A 22,458-nucleotide genomic window follows, 5' to 3' on the forward strand; every position below is an offset into this window, starting at 1 on the left:
GGGAACAATGGTTTCCCTGCCCTGTCCTAATGTATACCCCACTGCCCCCCAGGGAAGGCCACATAAAGGCAATCAATACCTGGCAGCCCAGAGCTGCCCGGAGGAATCCCAGGACTGTTGGTGATGCGGGGGCTGCTCCAGTAACAATCATCCTCACGCACCCACCAAGACTGGCCTGTGGGGAGAGAGAAAAACGTGCCAGAGTCTGTGCTGCTACAGATGACACGCAGCTCACCTGGATCTCACTTAATGAAAAAACACCACAGTTGCACCCTAACCTGGACACTGAGGTTGGGATCAGAGAGGCAGCCTGAGGTTGTACAGCCCAAGAGCTGAGGGGAGGAAGGCCCTTCTCCTTCCAAATGAATCAATCCAAATGGCTTTGCAACCCAAGCCAAGGTCTGGCTGGCTATCTCTTTTATGTATTTTGAGACATGAGCCATTAATCTGTGTGGCATTCTGTAATTTTGGTTCTCCCTTTCTTAAAATACACAGCTGTTTCCTCACTCTCTCATTGTTTGCAAGCATCCAAAACAATTACTTAGGACAATTTCTTCCCACTTGAACCTTAATGGCATGGCCTTTTTTTTTTTTTTAATTTCTAAATCAATGCCATGAGCTATTCACCTATGCACAGCAGAGGACAATGAATTCTTTAAGCACTTTGTTTCTGTAAGTTGAGCCAAGAGATTTTAAATATTCATTTTCATAGCTAAAAATAGAGTAGTAAGGAAAAATGAGTAATGCTCACTCCTCTAATTAACTACCAATTCTTTGTGTGATGCAGAGCTTTACAACTTTAGTGGGGATACAGGAATGAGTAGTTCATATACGGCTTGGTTTGGGAGAAGTTGCAGGGATGGGAAACAGGGAGGGACAGGAAGATTCTTGGTCATCATGCTAGAGCCTTGTGCTGCTTGGAAAGGCACCGTGGCCAAGGTTACAGAGAGGGGGTGAGAGAATCCTCAGGTCCCAGGAGTTCCCTGGCGAACCCGACTACCCACGGGCAAAGTTGTCATACTGCCTACAGAGGTCGAGGAACTCACTTTCCAAGAATTCACTCCAAGAATTCTTGCTGGTTGCCTCAGGCAAATATAACGCAACTCCAAAGAACGAAAATGAGTCCTTTAAAATTTCAATGGCAGCTGAAGCTTTGATTTCATTGGCAAATAAGTTACTGTTTTATAAGATTTCATGCCATGCCACTGGGATAGAACTTCTCCAGTTCTTCTATAAGGTGACCCACTGGATACCTGGCTGCCACTCCATCATCACTTGTTCATTTTCTCACCTGAACCTTATTAAAGAAGAGTTCATCCCAGATACTATCATTCCTGATGATTCCACTCCGGACCTCGGCCTGCTTACGCTTTGCTGCAAATTCCAGGAGCCAGCGCTTTAATGGGGTGTCTGCCTGGCTGAAGATCTGAGGAACAGAAGTTGGGAACAGCTGTAAGGACTACATACCCCACTTCGAGACATATGCCCAGGAAGAAAGCTCAGACTGGTCAGCAGAGAAGCCACACTATTTTTGGCCCTGCACGTGAAAGTATTAATCAGTCAGTCATGTCTGACTCTTTGTGACCCTGTGGACTATAGCCCACCAGGCTCCTCTATCCATGGAATTCTCCAGGCAAGAATACTGGAGTGGGTTGCCATTCCCTTCTCCAGCGGCTCTTCACAACCCAGGGACTGAACACACGTCTCCCGCACTGCAGGCAGACTTTACCAACTGAGCCACCAGAGAAGCAGGAGCTTCACTAAATGAGTGACATCAGTTCAGGGTTAACACTAAGGAGGCCCAGGCACACCGCTGAAAAGAAGCTTCCTCCCCTCCAAACCTCCCAACCAGGGTTTCGGAGAGCAGGAAGAAAACAGAAGAACGGGTGGCAGTCAGGAAATACGAGAGGGCCTGGGGTGAGAGGTGTTGAAAGCCTGCCTGGGGCTCCAGCCTCTATCCGAACAAGCAAAGACTCCCCGTGAGGCTCACCTTGTCGTACATGCGGTTCAGCAGTCGGGGGACCACTGGGAAGATGGTGGGGCACAGGGCCTTCATGTCATCTGAGAGGAGGCGGATGTCTCCCTGGAAGAAGCCAACGCGCCCTCCGTGGCAGTAGACGACGGACTGGAGGAAGAGGACAGGGAGGGAGTCCCTCAGGGCAGTCACTCCTGGGAGCAGTCCAGAGCTGTCCAAAGCTCTGCCCCATACGGAGGCACCTGTGACGCCCGAAGCCAGCTCTGGCTACTGCCACAGGACACTGAAGAAAGCCATCTGAGGTGACATATCGCCCTCCACAGCTCCCCACCTCCCCGCTAAATCCCACTCAGACATGAAGCGAAGCAGGAGACAGGGAGGAATCCTGAGCCTTTGGGGGATGCCAGAGCAGCCAGACTCACTGGTGGCCGCCCCTTCGTGCTCACTCCCAAAGCCTGGACAGCGGCTCCGTGGGGAATCAGTCCCTGAACTGTACTGCCTCATCAGTGTGTCTGCTCCAGGTCTCAAGAGTGCCTGCGCACTTCCCCAGGGACACCTCGGCAACTCTGGAAGGGTATGTAGTACCCACGAGTACTGGGGATGCTGCTGATGTTGTTGGCTAAGGGAGGCCAAGGTGGAGCCTGACTGGTTGCTAATGGCACTAGGAATATGCCAAGGGCTCCTTTCTTTCATATTCATAGCAATTATGTAAGGGAGACAGAATTCTTATCAGTTTTACAGGAGGAATGCAAAGGCCTCAGAGGTAAAGGGATTTGCCCAGAGTCACAAGTGATAATTGCTGGCACTGGAATCCAGGTCTGAAAAGCTGGAAAGCCCTCCCTAGTAGACCAGATCTCCCCCAAGGCCAAATGGGAGAGACTTAGGAGATAATGCTTCTGCTGCACCTAGAAGTAGGGCAAAGGCTAACAGAGTTTTGCCAAAAGAACACACTGGTCACAGCAAACACCCTCTTCCAACAACACAAGAGACAACTCTACACATGGACGTCACCAGATGGTCAACATCAAAATCAGGCAGATTATATTCCTTGCAGCCAAAGATGGAGAAGCTCTATATAGTCAGCAAAAACAAGACCAGGTGCTGACTGTGGCTCAGACTATGAACTCCTTATTGCAAAATTCAGATTTAAATTGAAGAAAATAGGGTAAAGCACTAGACCATTCAGGTAAGACCTAAATCAAATCCCTCACAATTATACAGTAGAAGTGACAAATAGATGCAAGGGATTAGATCTGATAGACAAAGTGCCTGAAGAACTATAGATGGAGGTTCATAACATTGTACAGGAGGCAGTGATCAAAACCATCTCTAAGAAAAAGAAATGCAAAAAGGCAAAATGGTTGTAGGCAGACGCCTTACAAATAGCTAAGAAAAGAAGAGAAGCTAAAAGCAAAGGAGAAAAGGAACATTATACCCATTTGAATGCAGATTTCCAAAGAATAGCAAGGAGAATAAGAAAGCCTTCCTCGGTGATCTATGCAAAGAAATAGAGGAAAACAATAGAATGGGAAAGACTAGAGATCTCTTCAAGAAAATTATAGAGATACCAAGGGAACATTTCACACAAAGATGGGCACAATAAAAGACGAAATGGTATGGACCTAACAGAAGCAAAAGATATTAAGAAGAGGTGGCAAGAATACACAGAAGAAATATACAAAAAAGATCTTCATGATCCAGATAACCACGACTGTGTGATGACTCACCTAGAGCCAGACATCCTGGAACGTGAAGTCAAGTGGGCCTTAGGAAGCGTCACTATGAACAAAACTAGTGGAGGTGATGGAATTCCAGTTAAGCTATTTCTAATCCTAAAAGATGATGCTGTTAAAGTGCTGGATTCAATATGCCAGCAAATTTGGAAAACTCAGCAGTGGCCACAGGACTGGAAAAGGTCAGTTTTCATTCCAATCCCAAAGAAGGGCAATGCCAAAGAATGTTCAAAACTACCACTCAATTGTACTCATCTCACAGGCTAGCAAAGTAATGCTCAAAATTCTCCAAGCCAGGCTTCAACAGTATGTGAACTGTGAACTTCCAGATGTTCACGCTGGTTTTAGAAAAGGCAGAGGAACCAGAGATCAAATTGCCAACATCCGCTGGATCATGGAAAAAGCAAGAGAGTTCCAGAAAAACATCTATGTCTGCTTTATTGACTACGCCAAAGCCTTTGACTGTGTGGATCACAATAAACTGTGGGAAATTCTGAGAGAGATGGGAATACCAGACCACCTGACCTGCCTCCTGAGAAATCTGTATGCAGGTCAAAAAGCAACAGTTAGAACTGGACATGGAATAACAGACTGGTTCCAAATTGGGAAAGGAGTACATTAAGGCTGTATATTGTCACCCTGCTTATTTAACTTCTATGCAGAATACATCATGTGAAATGCCAGGCTGGATGAAGTACAAGCTGGAATCAAGATTGCTGGGAGAAATATCAATAATCTCAGATACGCAGATAACACCACCCTCATGGCAGAAAGTGAAGAGGAACTGAAGAGCTTCTTGAGGAAAGTGAAAGGAGAGTGACAAAGCTGGCTTAAAACTCAACATTCAGAAAATGAAGATCATGACATCTGGTCCCATCACTTCATGGCAAATAGATGGGGAAACAATGGAAACAGTGAGAAACTTTATTTTGGGGGGCTCCAAAATCACTGCAGATGGGGACTGCAGCCTTGAAATTAAAAGACGCTTACTCCTTGGAAGAAAAGTTATGACCAACCTAGATAGCATATTGAAAAGCAGAGACATTACTTTGCCGACAAAGGTCCATCTAGTCAAAGCCATGGTGTTTCCAGTGGTCATGTATGGACGTGAGAACTGGACTATAAAGAAAGCTGAGCACCAAAGAATTGATGCCTTTGTACTGTGGTGTTGGAGAAGACTCTTGAGAGTCCCTGGGACTGCAAGGAGATCAAACCAGTCAAACTCAAGGAAATCAGTCCTCCTGAATATTCATTGGAATGACTGATGCTAAAGCTGAAGCTCCAATACTCTGGCCACCTGATGTGAAGAGCTGACTCATTAGAAAAGACCCTGATGCTGGGAAAGATTGAGGGCAGGAGGAGAAGGGGACGACAAGAGGATGCGATGGCTGGATGGCATCACTGACTCAACAGACATAAATTTGAGCAAGCTCCGAGAGTTCGTGATGGACAGGGAAGCCTGGCGTGCTGCAGTCCATGGGGTCGCAAAAGTCGGCCATGACTGAGCAACTGAAGTGACTGACTAGGAGATAATGTATGCCAAGGCTGGCTCCTTAGGTGACACACAGATGTTTCTCTGTCCCCAGGAGGTCTGTCCTAGTGCTCAATCACAATGGCAGTGCCATCTATAGCCTGAGGGGCTGTGAGAGTTTGAGTCCCCAACTTTACTGTCTTGTTTTCTGTTTTAGGAGTTTGTGAGTGATGGAAGATACAAAAATATAGGTGTGCTGGCCGTAAACGGAGCCACACTGCACAGAGGTTGAACAATGAAGCACTCCTGCAGAACAGCAATGCTCTGAGCAGATGCCATCCGCTGGGACCTCTCTCAGCCAAGGGGTGTCCACAGGTGGGGCAGGCAGGTCCCAAGAGAGACAGGTCGAGGGGCCACGGTCCTCTGACCCCTTGTGGCACCTTCCAAAGACAGGCCAGTTTAGTTCTATTTCACGCTGCCACTGACAAAGCGACACCCTGCTAGGGTTGCGGGTTCAGGGCACAGACTGTGCCTCCCTGAAGCCAGGGCCTTACCTGTACCATTCGCTCAAACATGTGTGCTAAAGGCAAATAGGAAATGTGTACATCCGCACAAGTGGGAGACCACTGACTCTGTAAGAAAACAGAAGGAGCCCAGGCAAGGCCCGGTCAGTCAGGCGGGCGTCTTACCTGGATGACTCTCTCAAACATGTGAGCCAGAGGCAGGAAGGAGATGAGCACATCGTCCTGTCTCGGAAAGATCACTTTCTGCAGGTGCCGGGCATGGGAGACAGAAAGGAAAGAAACACTGACAGGAAGACAACAAGAGAGTCATAAAACAATAAAGAGAAAATGACCTGGAGGGGCAAAAAGGAAGAGGGGGAGGGCTAGGTGGGGGAGGGGGAGAAGAGACAGAGGAGAGAGACAGAGAGAGAGAAAGTGAGAAGGGGGAGGGGTGAGAGGCAGACAGAAGGCGCAGAAGGAAAAGTGGGAGAGAGGGCAGCATAGGAAGCCGAGCGTTAGGTTGAAGCACCAGTGGGTCTAGGTTATCTGCAGAAGCAAGGAGCCAGGTGAAGCACACGTAAGCCAGCAGAGTCAGCTGCGCAGGGGAGTCTCCCCCAGGAGGGCCTGCACCTCACACACAGTCTTCCTGCCACCGAGGGCACCTCCCTCTCCCCACAGCTTCACCTGCATCCCTGGGCCACCTGGGTAGGGATTCAGAGGGTCTCAGCCTGTCGGCACTTTCCAGTCCTTCTTGGAGAAAGGGGCCCAGAGAACCCTAGGTCTGTGCCTACGAGGGCTGGGGACAGAGGTGTGGCGGGTGGAGCCAGGCCTCAGAAGCCACAGCCTGAGAACAGGGCTTCACAGGGGATGCCAGAGCAGGATCCCCCTCTCTGGGCCAGGTGTGACCTCAGGGACACGAGCTGCCCTGGTCAGGGGGCTCTGCTCAGGGACGAGCTCTCCTGGGCTGACTTCCCTGCTCTCTGCCCCTTTTCAGAAGTCCTCAGTCTCCTGCGCTGGCTTTCGGACGAGTCTGGACAAGCCCTGGGAAGCTTGCTCATGGCTCCAGGCCTGGGCTCAGCTACCAACAATCTCTCAGTTTCCTACCAAGATGTAGGAACTTTCCTGCTATTTGGGCATATGCTCCATAATGCCATCTGGCATAAATATGGATAGTGGTTTTCTCTACAGTGGAGAAAAAGCTTAATTTATATGAAAAGGTTATGTCCCTTCCTCCTTAAAGAAACTGTAGGACGTTCAGATACTCACCACTTGTGGTAAAAGGTCCTTCCTTCTTAGCTGGTTAAAAATGCTAACATGCTTTTGTCAGGCCAAGATATCAAGCTTTTTTAATTTTAGATTTACCTTTTTTAGTACAGCCTTATAAATTAGCAGTTGCCGTTGTTTCTCAGACTCTAGTAGTCCTTAAACACAAAATGATTGAATTAAACCCTGACTTACTTGGAAAAACATACTTTTTAGATAAAGGTATACATTACCCACTCCAGTACTCTTGCCTAGAAAATCCCATGGATGAAGGAGGCTGGTAGGGCTAGAGTCCATGAGGTCGCAAAGAGTCAGACATGACTGAGCGACTTCTCTTCATACATTAAACCACAGGTATCTCAATTTTTGAAGTTAAAAATGGAAAACAGTTTTCCATATTTTTTCTTTCTGGGATCTCAGCACTATTAGAAATCAGCTGAATATTTACCAGGTATGGATCATTTCAGTGTTTGTGGTTCAAAGTATCTGTGAAAGTGGGATGGCTCTAATGAAAACAGAAACTCCTGCCTGGGAAAGGCAGCCTAGATTATATCAGGGGAAAAAAAAAAGGAGGCACAAAAAAAGCCTCTGAGGCTTGAGGGTGACCTTGAGAGTAAACCTGCATTAGAGTCTACTTTATTCACCTCTGTCACTTTCAGAAAGCCTGAGAAATCAGCCACCACGTTCCCATGGGTGAGCATCGCACCTTTTGGGTTCCCTGAAAGGAGAAAGCAAGAAGGAAAATTAGTTGGAAGCTCATCAGCCACTCCTTGAGAAAAGCGCCCAAGTCGTCAGTCCCAGACACCCAGTGCTGTCCCCGCAAACCTCTGGCCTTCGTCCACAGCCACCGTCAGAGTCCCATAGAGGTGAATGCTGTGAAGAACCACGATTCTGCAGACACACAAAGCTCAGCCACCTTGAGGCTCCCAGCAGCTCGATACCACAGAAGGCAGGTGCACGGTGCACAGGAGGGGTGCCTCGAGGCCTGATGGGCTGGCCCGTGCCTTCCCTTCCACCTTCCTCAGGGAGCACAGGCTCTTGGCCCCCAGTCTCCTCAGGCGTATCCCCAGGAACCCAGGCTGCTCTCTGGGCCTGTGCTGTTCCAGCCTCCAGCTGCCAACTGTGCTGGCAGAGGGCTTCCCCGCTGAAACTGACACCCGGAAAGGCCCCAGGCCAGGCCAGGCTGGAGGCCTGGACTGCTGGGAGAGCCCTCCCATTTCTCATTGGCAGAGACGGGACACGGGTGTTCGTGCTCTGTCTTGACACGACCTCCCACTGCTGCACCTGCAGAAGCCGGGGGCTGCCTGGATGGCTCAGAGGCCAGGAGGGGACAGAAGACACAGCAGGCTGTGGAGGGAGGCCATTGGTTACCACGCCCTGTGAGGGCGGACACGCACTGCTGGTGCTCCAGGACAGACCTGACCAGGCTCGAATACCTGGCCTTGCCCCTCACTGCCAGCACAACACTGGCAGGTTGCTTTCCCTTTCTCAGTTTCCTAACCTGTAAAATGGGGCTTATCTAAGTTCTGAGGACCTAGCCAGGTACAAAAGATACTAAATTACAAGTTTCCACTGAGGCAGGAGATACACGATCTGTTAAACTCCAAAACTGAGGGGTCAGACCATGTGCAGAATTTACCCCCAAAATACCAAATAAACCAAAATGTTAAGTTTTCAACCCTCACCCAGAAAAGAGGTAATAAAAGGGCTGAGTTGAGGTTAAGAGAGTATTGCAGTAAACACCATTGAACTGTTCACTTTAAAAAGGTTAATTTTATGCTATGTGAATTTCACTTCAATAAGAGAGAGAGAATATGAATGAATGAGGGAGAATTTGTGAGGATTTCTTCGGAGAGCTGTTGAGTCCTACAGCTCATCAAAAGGGAAGGAATGACGGGTCCTCTCTCCCAACTGCAGTCTGAAACCCACACTAACTCAGGCCCTAATGAGACTATTTGAAAAGCACAATCATGTTCCCTACAGCTCAGGGTTCCCAATAAGAAAGGTGAAGATGGCTGTGGCTGAAAATCAGATAATAAATCCCAGAAACTGAACACGGAGTCTACAGAAGGAGCGTCAGGTGGTGATGGGAATGGTGTCTTAAAAAGGAATCTTACCTGAAGGCCAGTACCCGTCCTCCCATCAGAGGGGCAGTAAAGTATATACCAGCAACAGAAGTGGGTATGAAGCGGGGAGCAGACAACCAAAGGAAGGGCACTGCCTGCTTCAACAAACCTCCTAAAAGTATCCATGAAACAACAGACTGAATTGTAAACATCTGCCCAAAGCCATTCTCCCTCCCTACTTTCATCTGGTGGGAGAGGGCAGAAACCTTTATCAGCCAGTGGAGGAAGGGGAGGACCACCAGGTAGGAAGGCATGATCTCATACCTTTCCCACCCAGCCTGCAGCCAGCCCTGGCCTGGGCTGGGAAATCTCAAATGAAGTGGACACATTCATATTTTGGACCTACGCTTGTAACTCTGAATTAAGACTGAGTTTGTGACTTACAGTGCCCATGGGACTCACCTGAGAGGGACCAGAAAAGGCATGGATGCCTAAGTTTTATCCCAGGGGCAGACAAAGAGCTATTGCCACCAAGCAATTGTAAAAGAATAGATGGAGAGAAAAATAAAGTTGCTCTCACAATTAGCATCTGTGAGGCTCACCCTATTGGTGACCTATTTGTCAATAATGGCATCACCTCTGTCTGACCAAGATGTGGTGTGTTTTAACATGTGATCGGGCACCTACATCCATATTGCAAGTCACAGAGGTGATTTTAGCGACACAGAAAGTTACAGGATTGAAAAAACATTATTTTCTAATAGTTGGCCATTAAAATACCCTCCTTTTGTTTACTGATTCTCTTTCTTTCATCCCAGCATCTTTCCTCAAACCCAAGCCCTTATTAAGAAATTTCCCTGAATTGTCTCTTATGTACAAATCACAGAAGAGTCTCTGGGCCCACAAACAATTCTGAGAGTATCATCTAGAAATTTTCACCTGTGGAGTCACAAATTCTGGATTTTTTTCTAAGGAACACCCCCAAAATACCAAGTATGAAATCGGAACTGTCACGAAATATGATACTATGCTACACAGCTTTAGACCTGCTAGACTGGATAATTTGCTCACATCTAATATAATCTCAGTGGAGAGTTTGAGAATTTCAAGAGAAATTTGTCTAAAGGCTCCATTCAGTGTAGGACAGAATACACACAATGGTAGCAGTTATTCAATTCTGCTTAGTTGGACATGCCCCTTTCCTCTCCAACATGATAAGAAAAGCTTACAGCTTTAAGAAACAAATGTTTTCTTGTAGATATAAATGAAATTTTACAAACTTCTAGTGAGTTGCAGAATTTTAAAATATTCCTTAAGAAATGCTCAAATTATTTCCTCAAGTCCTCTCTAGATGTGGCCCCAAAGGATAGAGGAGAGGTAAACACTGACAACAAATCCTGGGAGAAGACTCCAAGGTCTGAGTTGGGAGGTGAGGGGTGAGCCTTCGGAAAGGCTCTGCTTGCTTCTCTGATTCAGGACAAGGACACATCCCTGGTAGCATGCTCACATGGAGGAACGGGCTAAGTATTCCCAGCTAGACCTATGTGCAATCAAAGTTGCAAAATCATGTCCTCTGGTTATCTCCTTTCCTGGTGCAACATCAGTGACACGGGGGGCTATCCAGGCCCTCACGTCTTGGCAGAATGAGACCTGTGGCCCATTTCCCACTTTGTACTTATAAACTCGCCATCCTTGCACTTCATTTTCTCTCCAGTTGCTGAAGGAAGAAAACCAGCAGCATTTTGGCTTTAGCCAGCGCTCCTGGGTGGGCCACCCATGGCTGGCGAGCAGAAGGGCATTTCACTGGGTGAAGATCTGCCCTGGATGGATGTTGGTCCTGAGAAGCAGCAGCTGCGGGGTGAAGCTGAGCTCAAGGTCTCTCCTCTGGGAAAGGGTGAGAGAGGGACTGGGAGCAGTGTTGGGTCCTCTGGCTGGGGGCTCCTTCGGCTCTTTTTCTCTGCTTTCACACAAAAGTGGGCTCCGAAAGATACCACTGACACAAGTGCTTTAGAAGTTGTATAACACAGAGAAGAGTGTTCATCTCCCTGCTAAAGGTTCCCAAATCTTTTTAAGAATTGAGTCTTACTTTCATCAACCCCACATCCACCGATTTTCTTAAACATCAGACTCGAGGACTAGCAGGAAGACAAATAATAACTGTAACAGCAGGCAATTACTGAACACCAATGTGGGCACTGTGCTAGGCATTTCATACATGGAGCTCAGTTATTTCTTGGAACAAGTCTATGCTATAGGTATTAGACGTGTTCAATTCCTACCCAAGGAAACTGAGGCCTAACAGAGCTTAAGAAACTTCCCTAAAGCTGCACAGCACAAGTGCCATGATGTCATCTTAGGCCTGTGGTCACACAAATCGTGAATGGGATGGTGCAAAAAGCTAAGTCAAGGTGAGCCTTTGCCCAGAGAGCCCACCCCTGGGCAGGCACAGCTGTAGGGCCGATGGACACTTAATGCACTAGGCTAAATGACAGGCTTCCTGGGCATCCTCAGCTGGAATAGAGGGGATACTCCAGTTCCACGGCCTCCACCTCCTGCTCAGCCTCCCAGCCCTGCTGCCACCACTAAGAACTAACCTGGCATGCTGAGACCCCTTCCTATGACTCCAGACACATAATCCTCCCCAGTCCCCCCTCCCTCCCAAGCTGGACTCCAGGGTCCCTCACCCCAGCCACTCTCCCGCCAAGTCCTTCAGTGCCCAGGCGTCCCCTGGAGGACCCCACTCAGGTAACCCCACCAAGTCAATCCAGCTGCCCACCTTTTCCACTCCCCCCACAATGTGACCCCAGAGGCTCAGCCCCAGAGAGGTATGTTCCTCACAGAAACTCACATGGCGACCCCTAAGACTCTGGTCCATTCATGACATATCACACCCTCAGGCAGGACCCTGACTCCTCCAAGGAAGAGGTCTCCCAGCCTCCTGGCCTCCCAGAAGCCTCTCTTCCTCCTTTCGTCCCCCCAAAGGAGGTATCTCTCTACAGTACTTAGAAGCCTGCTCTCTCCCCGGACCCAAAGCAGAGCTTTGGGGGCTTTGCTCCACTGGGCTTCACCTCCCTTTCTCTGTCTCTGGCGGCACTCTCCCAACTGCTCAAAACACTTTCAGCTATTTCCGGGAAAACAACAAAAACCCCACCTTCCCTCAACCCCATGGCTTCCACCAGCTGCCACTCTGTTCGCTGTCATCCCTTCACAGCTGATCTTTTAAAAAAAAAATAAACTCTCAGTTCCAATATAACATACACATGGTAAAGTACCCAAATACATACACAGTTCAGTAGATTCTTTTCAAAGTGAAAAAAATTATCCAGGTACTAGTTATCTGGGTACAAGTTATCCAGCCAACTAGTACCCAGATCAAGAAACAGAACATCACCAGCTTTCCACGGCAGCAGAATCCCAGGAGGCAACCACAATCCTTGACTTCGGAAACCAGAGAATCCTTTACTGTGCTTTGTCATTTAATATAAAAGAAATCATACAATATTTTGTGTCTTTTTTTTTCTTTCACTTGAGTTATGACTTCCTATGTGTAGATATACCATCCTATTGCTGACAGGCATTTTAAGTTGTTTCCAGATTTCAACTTCTCAAGTTTGCATTGCTAGGAACATTATGGAGCATGCCTCTAGGTGACACAGCCACGGCTCTTGAAACAATTGTCCACACTTGCTGAACTGACATCCTCTTCTCCCACCCACTCCTCAGGCCGTCACCATCAGCTTCTGAGCCCAGCGCTGCCCCCACCACATGGGCACCAGCAGGCGCTCTTGCGGCAGTATCCCGCGGGCACAGCTGAGCCACCCGACCATGCTGGCAGCTTCTATCCTCCTCTGGCCTCTCGGGCTGCTTCTGCACAGCTTTGATTTGGAACTCTGACCCCCATCACTCCTCTCCTGTCAGCGTTCCCGCCCCTGCAACCAGACCCCTCTCTTCCTCAGTCGACTCTCCCTCGCAGAAACATTTTCCTTCTTGCTGCTGGTCCTCTCTGCACATGCTATTCCCTCTCCATCCCTCTCTTCTCCTCCAGCCACCAGTCCTTCAAGACTCTGCTTAGACCTGGAGTCCTTTCCATCCTGCTGTGCTGACCTCTGGGTGGCCTAGCACTCTACACACCCTGGGATGCAGGCCCTCAAGACAGAGAACTGCCTCAGGACATGAGCCGTGAGCCCATGAGGGCAGGGTGGTGTCTTCTCCACTCCTGTGTCCTTGGCCTCTAAGACCAGGTCTGATGCAAAGTGGTAAATGAGCTGAATGAATTAATCCACATACACCAGAAAAGGACTGCTAAAGACCCACAGACTAACAAGGACATGTTTTAAAAGACCACTGTATTTTCTTCTCTGGGACATGAACCCATAAGGACACATATGCACTATCATTCATGGGGCCCAAGTCCCTAGATTAGGCTACGTTAAACCCACAGAGTATACAAGAGTATCTTTCCTTTGGAAAGGCAGTTCGATTTCATCCAGCTAACACTTATTCTGAAATGACCAACCAACCACATGCCCACCATTAGCCATCCCTGAGTGCAGCAAACCTCAAGCTTTCACCTCCTCCAGGGCCTTCTTGGCCTGACAAGTGGCTCCAAAGCACTGGCTTATTCTGGGAATCTCCATAGATGTTTCCATCACACACCAAGAGAAAAATCTTCCCAGAGTGATTCCACCAGAATCATGATTTCAAATGTCAGGTTCAGAGAGTATTTTCCATCTTTCCTCACTGAAAGAACAACGTGGCTCTTGACGAATCTAAGGCGAGGATACTTATCGTGGAAGGGAAGCTGTGTCCTCAGCCGTGGTGCACCGGACAAGAGGACAGCCATCAGGGACACAGCTCAGGCTCAGGCTGATGCCACAGAAATCCGAGTACGCGGCCAGGTGGGGTGACACCAGGTAAGGGGCCTGCTCCCCCGCCAGCTCCACTCTGGCATCCAACACAACTCTGGAGTGGGAGCTTTGGGCACCAAATCATGACCTGTTTTCTAGGCTCCATGCACTCCGTTTCCTCCATGTAGAGCTTGGGCAGGTGGCTCAGCTTCCAGCTGCGATTCCATAGTCTGAAAAAGCCCTGGACACCAGGCCTGTCCTCCACAGCTAGGCAACAGCACTGTTTCTGCATCATGAAGTTCTTTTCCAGATACAAGGGGGCAGCAGTTGTGACTAAATGACTCATTTTTGTGACTAAGTGACTTAGTCACATAGTTGTGACTAAGTGACTCTGTGCTTCAAAGTTCGAGGACACTCTTGAACACCAAGAATCCAAAGTTAAAGGCCAGAGTAGTGAACTGCTCCCAAACCCAGGGTGGAGGTACAGGTTATCAAAATTTTACACTGTGAAACTCTTTTAACAAAAAGCAACATAAACCTGAAGGACATATTTTTAAATTCTGGGTTGGCTCTGGATATCAGTTCCTAGGGAGCAGAGGCTGTGTTATCTTTCTTCTGACAGGGTTTAGCAGTAAGATGGAAATTCTCATACCCACTTGTGTGCGTGCATGTTACGTCATCTCAGTCACATCTGACTCTTTGCAGCCCTATGGACTGTGTAGCCCGCCAGGCTCCTCTGTCCAGGGGATTCTCCAGGCAAGAATACTAGAGTGTGTTGCCATGCCCTCCTCCAAAGGATCTTCCCGACCCAGGGATTAAACCCGGGTCTCCTGCATTGCAGGCGGATACTTTACCGCTGAGCCATCGGGGAAACCCCAAACCCACGTGAATTAATGGCAAAACACATTTTGATTCAATAAAGTCATACTTGTCATGCTCCACCCACAAGGATAGTCCTGCCTGTGGGAATGGTCAAGGATCTGCCAAATGCCTTAGAGGCTGCATCTGGAGAAGGCATGGGGAGCCCATCAAGAAATAGCAACAAAGTAGGCCAGTCCTAGTTCTGGGGAAGAGGCTGGAAACTTGCCGCCCATTCCCAAGTTATCAGATGAGGCAGAGAGGCAGCAGTTGAGAAGAGCACCGGGCGGGGCTGCGGGGAGAAGATGGCACAAGCCTTTTGCATCCACTGGCTGCTGGTGCTCCCTTGGACAGTCCCCACGCTGCCTGTCTCACAGGCTGTGCTGAAGTCTCAGGGGCACAGTGATAGGGTGGAGAGGCCACTGAAGGCTGCAGAATGCCATGCTGTGGAACCGGTCCTCAAGTGTGTCCTGCCTCCTCGAAGAAGCGTGTCCTGCCTCCTTCAGGAAGACTTCCTTGGCTGTTCCCGCCAACACTGATGCACATGCTCCTCGGCCAGCACCAGGCATGGAGTGCGTCATTTCCTCTTCCTGACACCTTTGCCCACAGCACACCAGCCACAGATCATCTGCACTGCCTTCTAACACATCTTCCCCACCTCCTATTTGGCACCTTTGACCACTCAGGTGAGACACCGGGGACAGTGGTGGCAGAGAGGTTAAGTGACCATCCTGTGCCCCTCCAGCAAGTGGTGGAGATGCGGCTCAAAACCAGACTCTGCGACAGCAAACTCCATACTCCTTCCCCAGTCCCTGACACAAAGGCCAAGCAGGGGCAGGAAGCAGAGGGTGAGAGCCCTGCCTCACAGTCACGCGTGCCCCCTGCCTAGACTGCCTCTGGTCCCACTCTGGGAAGTCTGTAGCCCCCACCCCAGTCCTCCCTAGTCCACACCGTCCAGCCGCCCCGCGCTGCCTCGTGTTGGCCGCTGGGAGCAGCAGGGAGGAGCCAGCGTCTGGAGCCAGGCACAGGACAAGGCTCAGTCCGCCCCACAGAGGGTGCCAGAGAGCCCTCGGTCACCCTGTGCAGGGTGCCAGGAAGCAGCAGGTGGCCCTGGCTGATGAGCTAGAAGCCTCACTTACCTGTCGTGCCGCTTGTGAAACACACAATGGAGAGGTCACTGGGTTTCGGGGGCTACAGAGGTGGGAAGAGGAGTATGTTAGAGACCCAGCTGGTGTGGCTGCCTGGACCCCTTCCCCGGCCAGCCCCTCTGTGCACACCCTGCCCCACCTCAGGTGTGCGTGCATGGTGTGAGGTGCAGGCATGTGCTGGCACACATGTGTGGCCCTGCATGCTCTCATCAGAAAGGTGAGCAGGCAAGTCCCCAGGAAAGAGGCAGAAAAGCCAAGGAAACCCAGCCAGGCATGGCCACATACCTGTCTCACCCACCTCACATTTGCTCCTGCCACCTCCCCCACTTGGGTCTGAGTTGAATTCTAATGGGATTGCACTGCAGTGGCCACCTACAGGCTTTCGTCAAAGATCTCAACTTTCTAGGCAATGTGACCCATTTCCTTCTTTCTTCCCACTTTTCCCCCAAATGTCTGGGTTTAGGCTTGGGAACAGAACATGGAGCCCAGAGCTGAGCTGCCCGCTCTGTCACTATGATTGCTCTGCATCTGGCCCTTGCCCTGTGCATGTAGTCCTGGGGTCACCAGGAGGAGCCCACCATGACCGCCTGCATGTAGAAGACGGCGTCCCAGAAGAGGCGACATGAGTTGAGACTGAAGGATAAGCCACATCTCTCCAGATGAAGTGAGAGTGGGCATTCCGGGAGAGGAAACCAGCCTGGGCACAGACAGGTGCAAGAGACAGGGCATGCTGCTGGGTCAGAAAGGAGTTCTCTAAGGCTAGGGGGCGGGGCACAGTGTGTGGAGGTAGGAACACATCAGGGGCTACGGGGAAGGTAAGGGCCTGGGAAGAGGGATGTGACCTGCTGCTGCCTGTGCATAAGGCTCACAGTGGTGAAGTGAGTGGGAAGCGCTGAGCTGCAGAGGGGGCTGGAGGTAAGAGGCCTGGTTAGAAAGCTGAAAGTCCTCACACGGCCCCTCCCAGAGGGTAGTGACCCTCACTGGTGACTCCAGCTCAGGCAGGATCACTTGGGGATGACACTCAGAAAAGCTCAGAGAGCAAAGATGAACAAAGACAGCAGATGCCACAAGGCATCCACTTCTGGTTCTGTTGCTGCTCCTGTCCATCCCATTCTCTGGAGAGTTCGCTACATTGAAAGGGAAAACATCAGGTCGCCCAAAGAAAAAGTTACTGGAGACCCAAGGGACTGGCTGCCCTTTTTCCTCCCTCCCGAACATCCAATTCCTGTTCCAGGTCCCTCTCTGGACCCTCACTCACAGAAGTCCTCAGCACCCAAGGGGACATTTCCTCAGTTGCTTATTAACACGGGGGTGCTACTCTGGCCTCTCTACCAAGCCTTGTGCATGGTGGGGAAGGTCTGTTAAGGATGTGCCCTGGGCACCATTTTGCTCAGTCAAGACCTGCTGGAAAATGAGCTTACCACAGGATCACAGTGATTCTGCTGGCCACAGTCCTGAAAGAGGAAAACGTTGATTTTAAATGCTCAAAAGTTCTAATCAAAAACAGATAAATAAATACACAGTATGCCTTGACCCTGCACCAAGCCCAGAGTCCAAGATTCCCAATTCAGGGAATACAAAGACACACACCCAGGCTCTGGCCACCCCACATCACACACAGGGCTCTGCAGCCCAGGGAGAGGCTACGCACTGTATACACGCACAATGGGGAGATGGCCTGAGGGGTGCACGGTACATCAAGACGGAGTGGCTAGGTGGCCTGGGCCTCCTGCTAAGTGGTCAGGGCTGGAGGGGCAGATTGGGGCTGCCAGCTTAGGTGTGGCCCCTAAAACCATGGCAGGGCACAGGCATTCAACAGCACACAGGGAAACAAGCAGAAAACCGGAAGGCCCACAGGTCTAGGACACAGTGGGGGTCAGCTTCTATTGAGTAAGGCCCAAGGCCCTGGAGGATGCCCTGTGTCACTCCAGCAGGCCACTGGCTGCCACCAGCCCGATGTCTCTGGGGAGGCCATGCAAAGGAAACCAGCTCTGTTGGCTGCTAGTGGCCTGGGAGACATCTATGGGAACCTCTTCAGGACTCCAGTTTACTACAGTCCTCCAGCTCAGACAGGCTAGCTGTTAGCAGGAAATGAGGAGACTCCAGAGGCTGTGGGAGAAGCCCTGGGGCAAGCTGGCACTACCATCACCTACTGGCACCTGTGTCATTAACTGTGCCAACCAGCTGAGCCCATACCAAAGAGGATGCCTGCGGGGACCAAGTCTACTACCCAGCACCAGCCCCTCGGAAGCCTCCCGTTTGAACCCTGGCACATGAAACATCCTGATGGCCTCAGACATCCATCCCAGGGTCATAAGATGGGCAGAAAACCAGCAGCTCTGGCTCAGGGGCCAACTAGCTGTGGGCCAGGAAACAGCCCAGAAGCAGACCCTCACCTCCACATCCTGCATGGACTTAATGACCACCCCGCACTCCTGCCCTCTGTCTTTCAGGGCCTCCTCGAATGGCTCCATGAGGATGATCAGCTTGAGCCCTGGAGTCTCCTTCCTCTCCACGTGCTCCAGGAGAACCACAGCTTTCTGAGGTTTATCCACGATCACGGTGCTGATGTCAGCTGTAGGGGTTGTCAGGGAGAGTCAGGCTGTGCAGGCATAGGCTGTGACTGCGGGCAGCACATGCCAAGTAGAACCACGACGGGCTGTGTTTGCCACAAGACAAGCTTGTGTGTAAATGAACACGTATGACAGGTCACATGGGACATGTTTCCAGAGGAAAACTGCCCAGAGCCTGGCTGAAGCCAAGGGCAGGAAATCTCTTAGAAGGAATGCTTGGAATCTACCCTCAAGAGATTCCCCGGGTTGGATTCCAAACATTCCTTTTTCTCCAGGTTCAGCTACTATCATCCCTGGTCTAAGATACAGATCACACCCCAAATACCTGCCTTAAGCTGAAGGGAACTCAGAGGTTTGGCAGCCTATGTGGGGGGCTGGTGCGGAAGCTCCTTCTTGGCAGCCCTACTGTGTGGAAGAAGCCTTCAGGTAAAGTCCAGCTGGGGACTCAGGAAGCCAATTCAAGGGCCAAAACGGAAGCCCCCAGTGTTCTCTGAGAATGGCAGCAAAGTGTTTACTAGTGTCAGACAGTCAGCATAAGCTGAAGGCTGGGAAGGGGAAGTGGGGCTGGCACCAGGGGCAGGAGGGGCTGCTGGGCTCACCTGTGTTGATGATGTAGCGGACTGCCCCAGGGCCCAGCGTGTCATATAGAGGGACCACCACCATAGAGTATGTGTAACAGGCGAGCTCCGCGATGATCCACTGTGGAGAGAAGTGGGGTGGGGGCGGGGAGCACAGAGCAGACAGCAGGGCTGCACTGCCCTCAGCCCAGGCAACCAGGATCCTTGCTTGGGGCCCTGTGACAAGAGCGCTCTGTTCCGGCCCTGTACACAAGGCAAGGGACCCATGCAGCTAATGGGGCTGTGCCTGCTCACCCACAGCCTTCTAGTCCAGGCTTGCTCCAGGGAATCACGGACTCCAAATTACCCCAAGCCCACCTCCGGGGTTTGTACAGGCTTCTTCGCCAGGTCCTTCCTCTCCCATGGGTCAGGGAGTCAGCTGTTTGTGCAGCTGGGTTGGGTGTGGATGGAGCTTGGCTTAAATGTCCACCCTGATTAGGGGCAATGCCAAGGGAGTGAGAGATGGCATGGATGAAGGATCTCCATTTTTCCTCTTGCCCCAGTCCCTTCAGGCAGTGGGAGCTGGGCTGTCCTCTGGTACCCAATCCTGTATTCCACTGATGCCTCTAAAACCAGTTAAAGCTGATGCTCACCTCTGGTCGATTTTGTGCAAAAACGCCGATAAACTGATCTGTACATGGTTTACAATTGTGCTGGAGAAGTCCAGACCCTAGAAATTCAGCCCTGTCGGCCACCTGCACAGAGACACAGAGCAGTGATGGGAAAGCAAGGGTTCTTCAGCAGGGAAGGGAGAAGCACAGGTGGGATTTCTATGGTCTGAGGGAGCTCCCCAACTCCCTACTCAGGTGTGTTGGAAGTCTTGAAAGGTTGCTGCCAGGAGTTTGACAGACAGGCCAGACAAAGAAAAAGTAACTGAGACCCTCCAGGGTGCCCCCAACCCACCCTCCCACCTCGTTCCAAGCGCCAGGTCTGTGTGGGTAGACAGAGTGGGGGCTGTCTTCTGTTACTCACCTCCTGGTAGGACAGCCACTGATAAGGCTGCTTGGGATTCCTGAAACCAAGACAGGGTCCATTCCCTGCAGAGAGATAAGCAGACCTCGTGCCAGGGAGGAGGGCAGGGTGGCAGTGCCACCTGCACCCACTCAGTAGACACCTGGATGAACCTCCCGCCCTGGGAGGCGGTCCATGGGCCCCACCTGCCTGTCTAAACCTGCAGAAGTGCAAGAAGGCCTGAAGTACACGAGCATGGCATCTCCCCAGGGAGATCAGGGAGGCCCAGGAATGGGAACTGACAGAGTGCCAGTTAGTTCCCACCGTGACCTGTGTGATGCAGCCCCAGGAGGACACGCAAACCCGGGGGCCACTGGGCAGAGGTGGCGCTTTGCCTCTCTGTGACAACTCCCTTCACCCAGATCTCCTGGAAGTCGGGTTGAGAACCACGCCTGCCAGTAGCCTGGTAGTTCAAGGCTCACCAGGGGCTGCCAATGGGAGACAGGGAGTATGTGCTAAGGGACAGCTTAAAGTCAGCAGTTCCAGGGCTGGACAAAAGCTGAGGTCAGCCCTTGACCGCATTAGCAGCTCCCTGTGTGACTGGGTGGCAGGAGGGCTAGGAATGGCTTCTCTCCCCTGACCCTGAGAATGACTCGCCTGCCGCACCCCCGGAACCACACTTACTCACTCCCACCCTCGCACCTGCTCAACCCCTGCCACGACCCTTCCATACTCCCACAGCCCCTCTCACCTGAGATCCTAAGCCCACGGCGGAACACCTCGTACATGGTCCTGGCGTCGTCATAGTAGTGGGTGAACAGCTGCGGGCTGTCCCCTATTACGGATCGCCGGGCCCCTCCACTGCCCTACGAACCAAGCACAGAACGGAGAGGCAGGTGGGGTGTCAGGAGAGGGCAGGGTCATGCACAGTGGGGGTGCACGCCTGGGCCACATGGCTGGAACCGGGACACGCTTTGTGTGCACTCACACACATGGCCTACACACACCCGGGCTGTACACACACAACCTCTACACACGTTCATGGACACATGGCTTGTACACACTGTAACAGGCAGCTCATGCCCACGAGTCCAGTATAGTGGTCTCCTACACAGGCACACACAGCACCCACACATCAGGTCAGCATACGCTAACTGCCCATAATCGTTAATTACTGTGCATACACACCCATGGTTCACTCATACAACAGAGTGGTGGATGCTGGCTGGAGTCAGGCATCAGGATCAACCTGCTAAGGTGTTGCTGCCATGCATGTAGGTTAAGAATTATGGCTGCCATCCATCACTCACGTAACAGTGTGATTAGTCTGAGAACCCACTGAAGCTACTTTCCCGGGAAAAGAGGCCTAGAAGGCTGTGAAGGGAACAGCCCGGACCTTCGGTGAATCGCATGAGAAGGTAGCAAATGCCACGGGTGCTGGGGGCTGGGAAAGGAGCTGGGCTCCTCCTGCCTCTTCCCCTTCCTCATGCCACCCGTCTCCTCAGGCTCCCAAGCCCAGTACTCTCCAGAATCACCGCTCCAACTCTTCTCTGAGCACTATTTGGGCTGTGCTGGGCTGGCCCACAGTCTGCTACCTCTTGGAACACCAAGTCTGAGGAACAGTGTGAGAGCTACAAAGCAAACAGCCAGACTCTAAACCACAGGCAGCACTCAGCTGTTTTGCAGTGGACAGTTCTGTTTGGCCAGTGCCTCCTGAGCACCAGGCCCATGGAGGACCTGTGTGGGAATCTGGGGCCCAACACAATCAGACCTGGTGAGCACTCAAGGGGGACAGAAACGATGAAGCAAGAGACTGTGTGCCAGGGACAGAAGGGGCTCGCGGGGCAGGTGTGTCAGAGTGTGGCTGCTGAGCTGGGTTTTAAAGGATACCAAGGGGTTTACTGGGCAGAATGAGGAACAAGGACTGGCAGTCTCACCAGAGGCAACAAGTGCACACACATGGGGCAGGAGGGCACCTGGGGGCTGGAGGCAACTCATACCACTCCAAGTGGTAAATGGAGGGGTCCAGAAAGGCAGCAGATCAAGGCGAGGCGCTTTTTTAAGCCAGGGTAAGAGACATGATCTGAATCGTTCCCACCAGGTAGCACACAAGAGTAAATGCTACCAGGCCCTCTATGATCTGGATCCCTCTTACCTCTCTCATCTCACCTCCTGCCACTCTCTCCTCGCCTCCTTCTCTACAGTCGCTCTGGATTCCTGCACTGCTGGACGCTGAGGCAAGGGAGGGCGCCACCCTCCCAGGAAGAGAGGTCTTGGCTGTGCCCATGACCTGTCCTCCCCGCCAGACCCACAAAGGACTCACTCTCTGGCCCTCAACCTGACCGCATCCAGATCACTGTCACCTCTAAGCCCAGAAGCCCCAGGTGCCTCCCCACACATGGCCCCTGCAAAGCCACAGCAAAAATGGCCCGGTCTCTCCTACTACTGAAAAC

General features: G+C 51.2%; 1 protein-coding gene across 4 annotated transcripts in view; it reads right to left on the bottom strand.

Annotated features, from left to right (window-relative positions):
• The window catches only part of ACSL6 (acyl-CoA synthetase long chain family member 6), a 63,675-nt gene that overhangs the window by 21,781 nt on the left and 19,436 nt on the right, over window positions 1–22,458 (bottom strand). For 2 of the 4 annotated variants that reach the window (XM_040241787.1, XM_040241789.1), the window contains exons 3-14: window positions 20,757–20,871; window positions 20,027–20,091; window positions 19,648–19,749; window positions 19,037–19,136; window positions 18,261–18,439; window positions 17,286–17,318; window positions 15,856–15,907; window positions 7,590–7,663; window positions 5,869–5,946; window positions 1,991–2,125; window positions 1,292–1,426; window positions 80–175 (exon numbers count right to left, since the gene is read on the bottom strand). In XM_040241787.1, the coding sequence (XP_040097721.1) occupies window positions 80–175; window positions 1,292–1,426; window positions 1,991–2,125; window positions 5,869–5,946; window positions 7,590–7,663; window positions 15,856–15,907; window positions 17,286–17,318; window positions 18,261–18,439; window positions 19,037–19,136; window positions 19,648–19,749; window positions 20,027–20,091; window positions 20,757–20,871 (1,164 nt within the window). Of the gene's footprint in view, window positions 1–79; window positions 176–1,291; window positions 1,427–1,990; window positions 2,126–5,733; window positions 5,812–5,868; window positions 5,947–7,589; window positions 7,664–15,855; window positions 15,908–17,285; window positions 17,319–18,260; window positions 18,440–19,036; window positions 19,137–19,647; window positions 19,750–20,026; window positions 20,092–20,756; window positions 20,872–22,458 lie in introns of all 4 variants that reach the window. The other 2 variants (XM_040241790.1, XM_040241788.1) reach the window with 2 other exon arrangements.

This window comes from Oryx dammah, unplaced genomic scaffold (genome assembly GCF_014754425.2).
Source record: "Oryx dammah isolate SB20612 unplaced genomic scaffold, SCBI_Odam_1.1 HiC_scaffold_5, whole genome shotgun sequence".
Lineage (NCBI taxonomy): Eukaryota > Metazoa > Chordata > Mammalia > Artiodactyla > Bovidae > Oryx > Oryx dammah.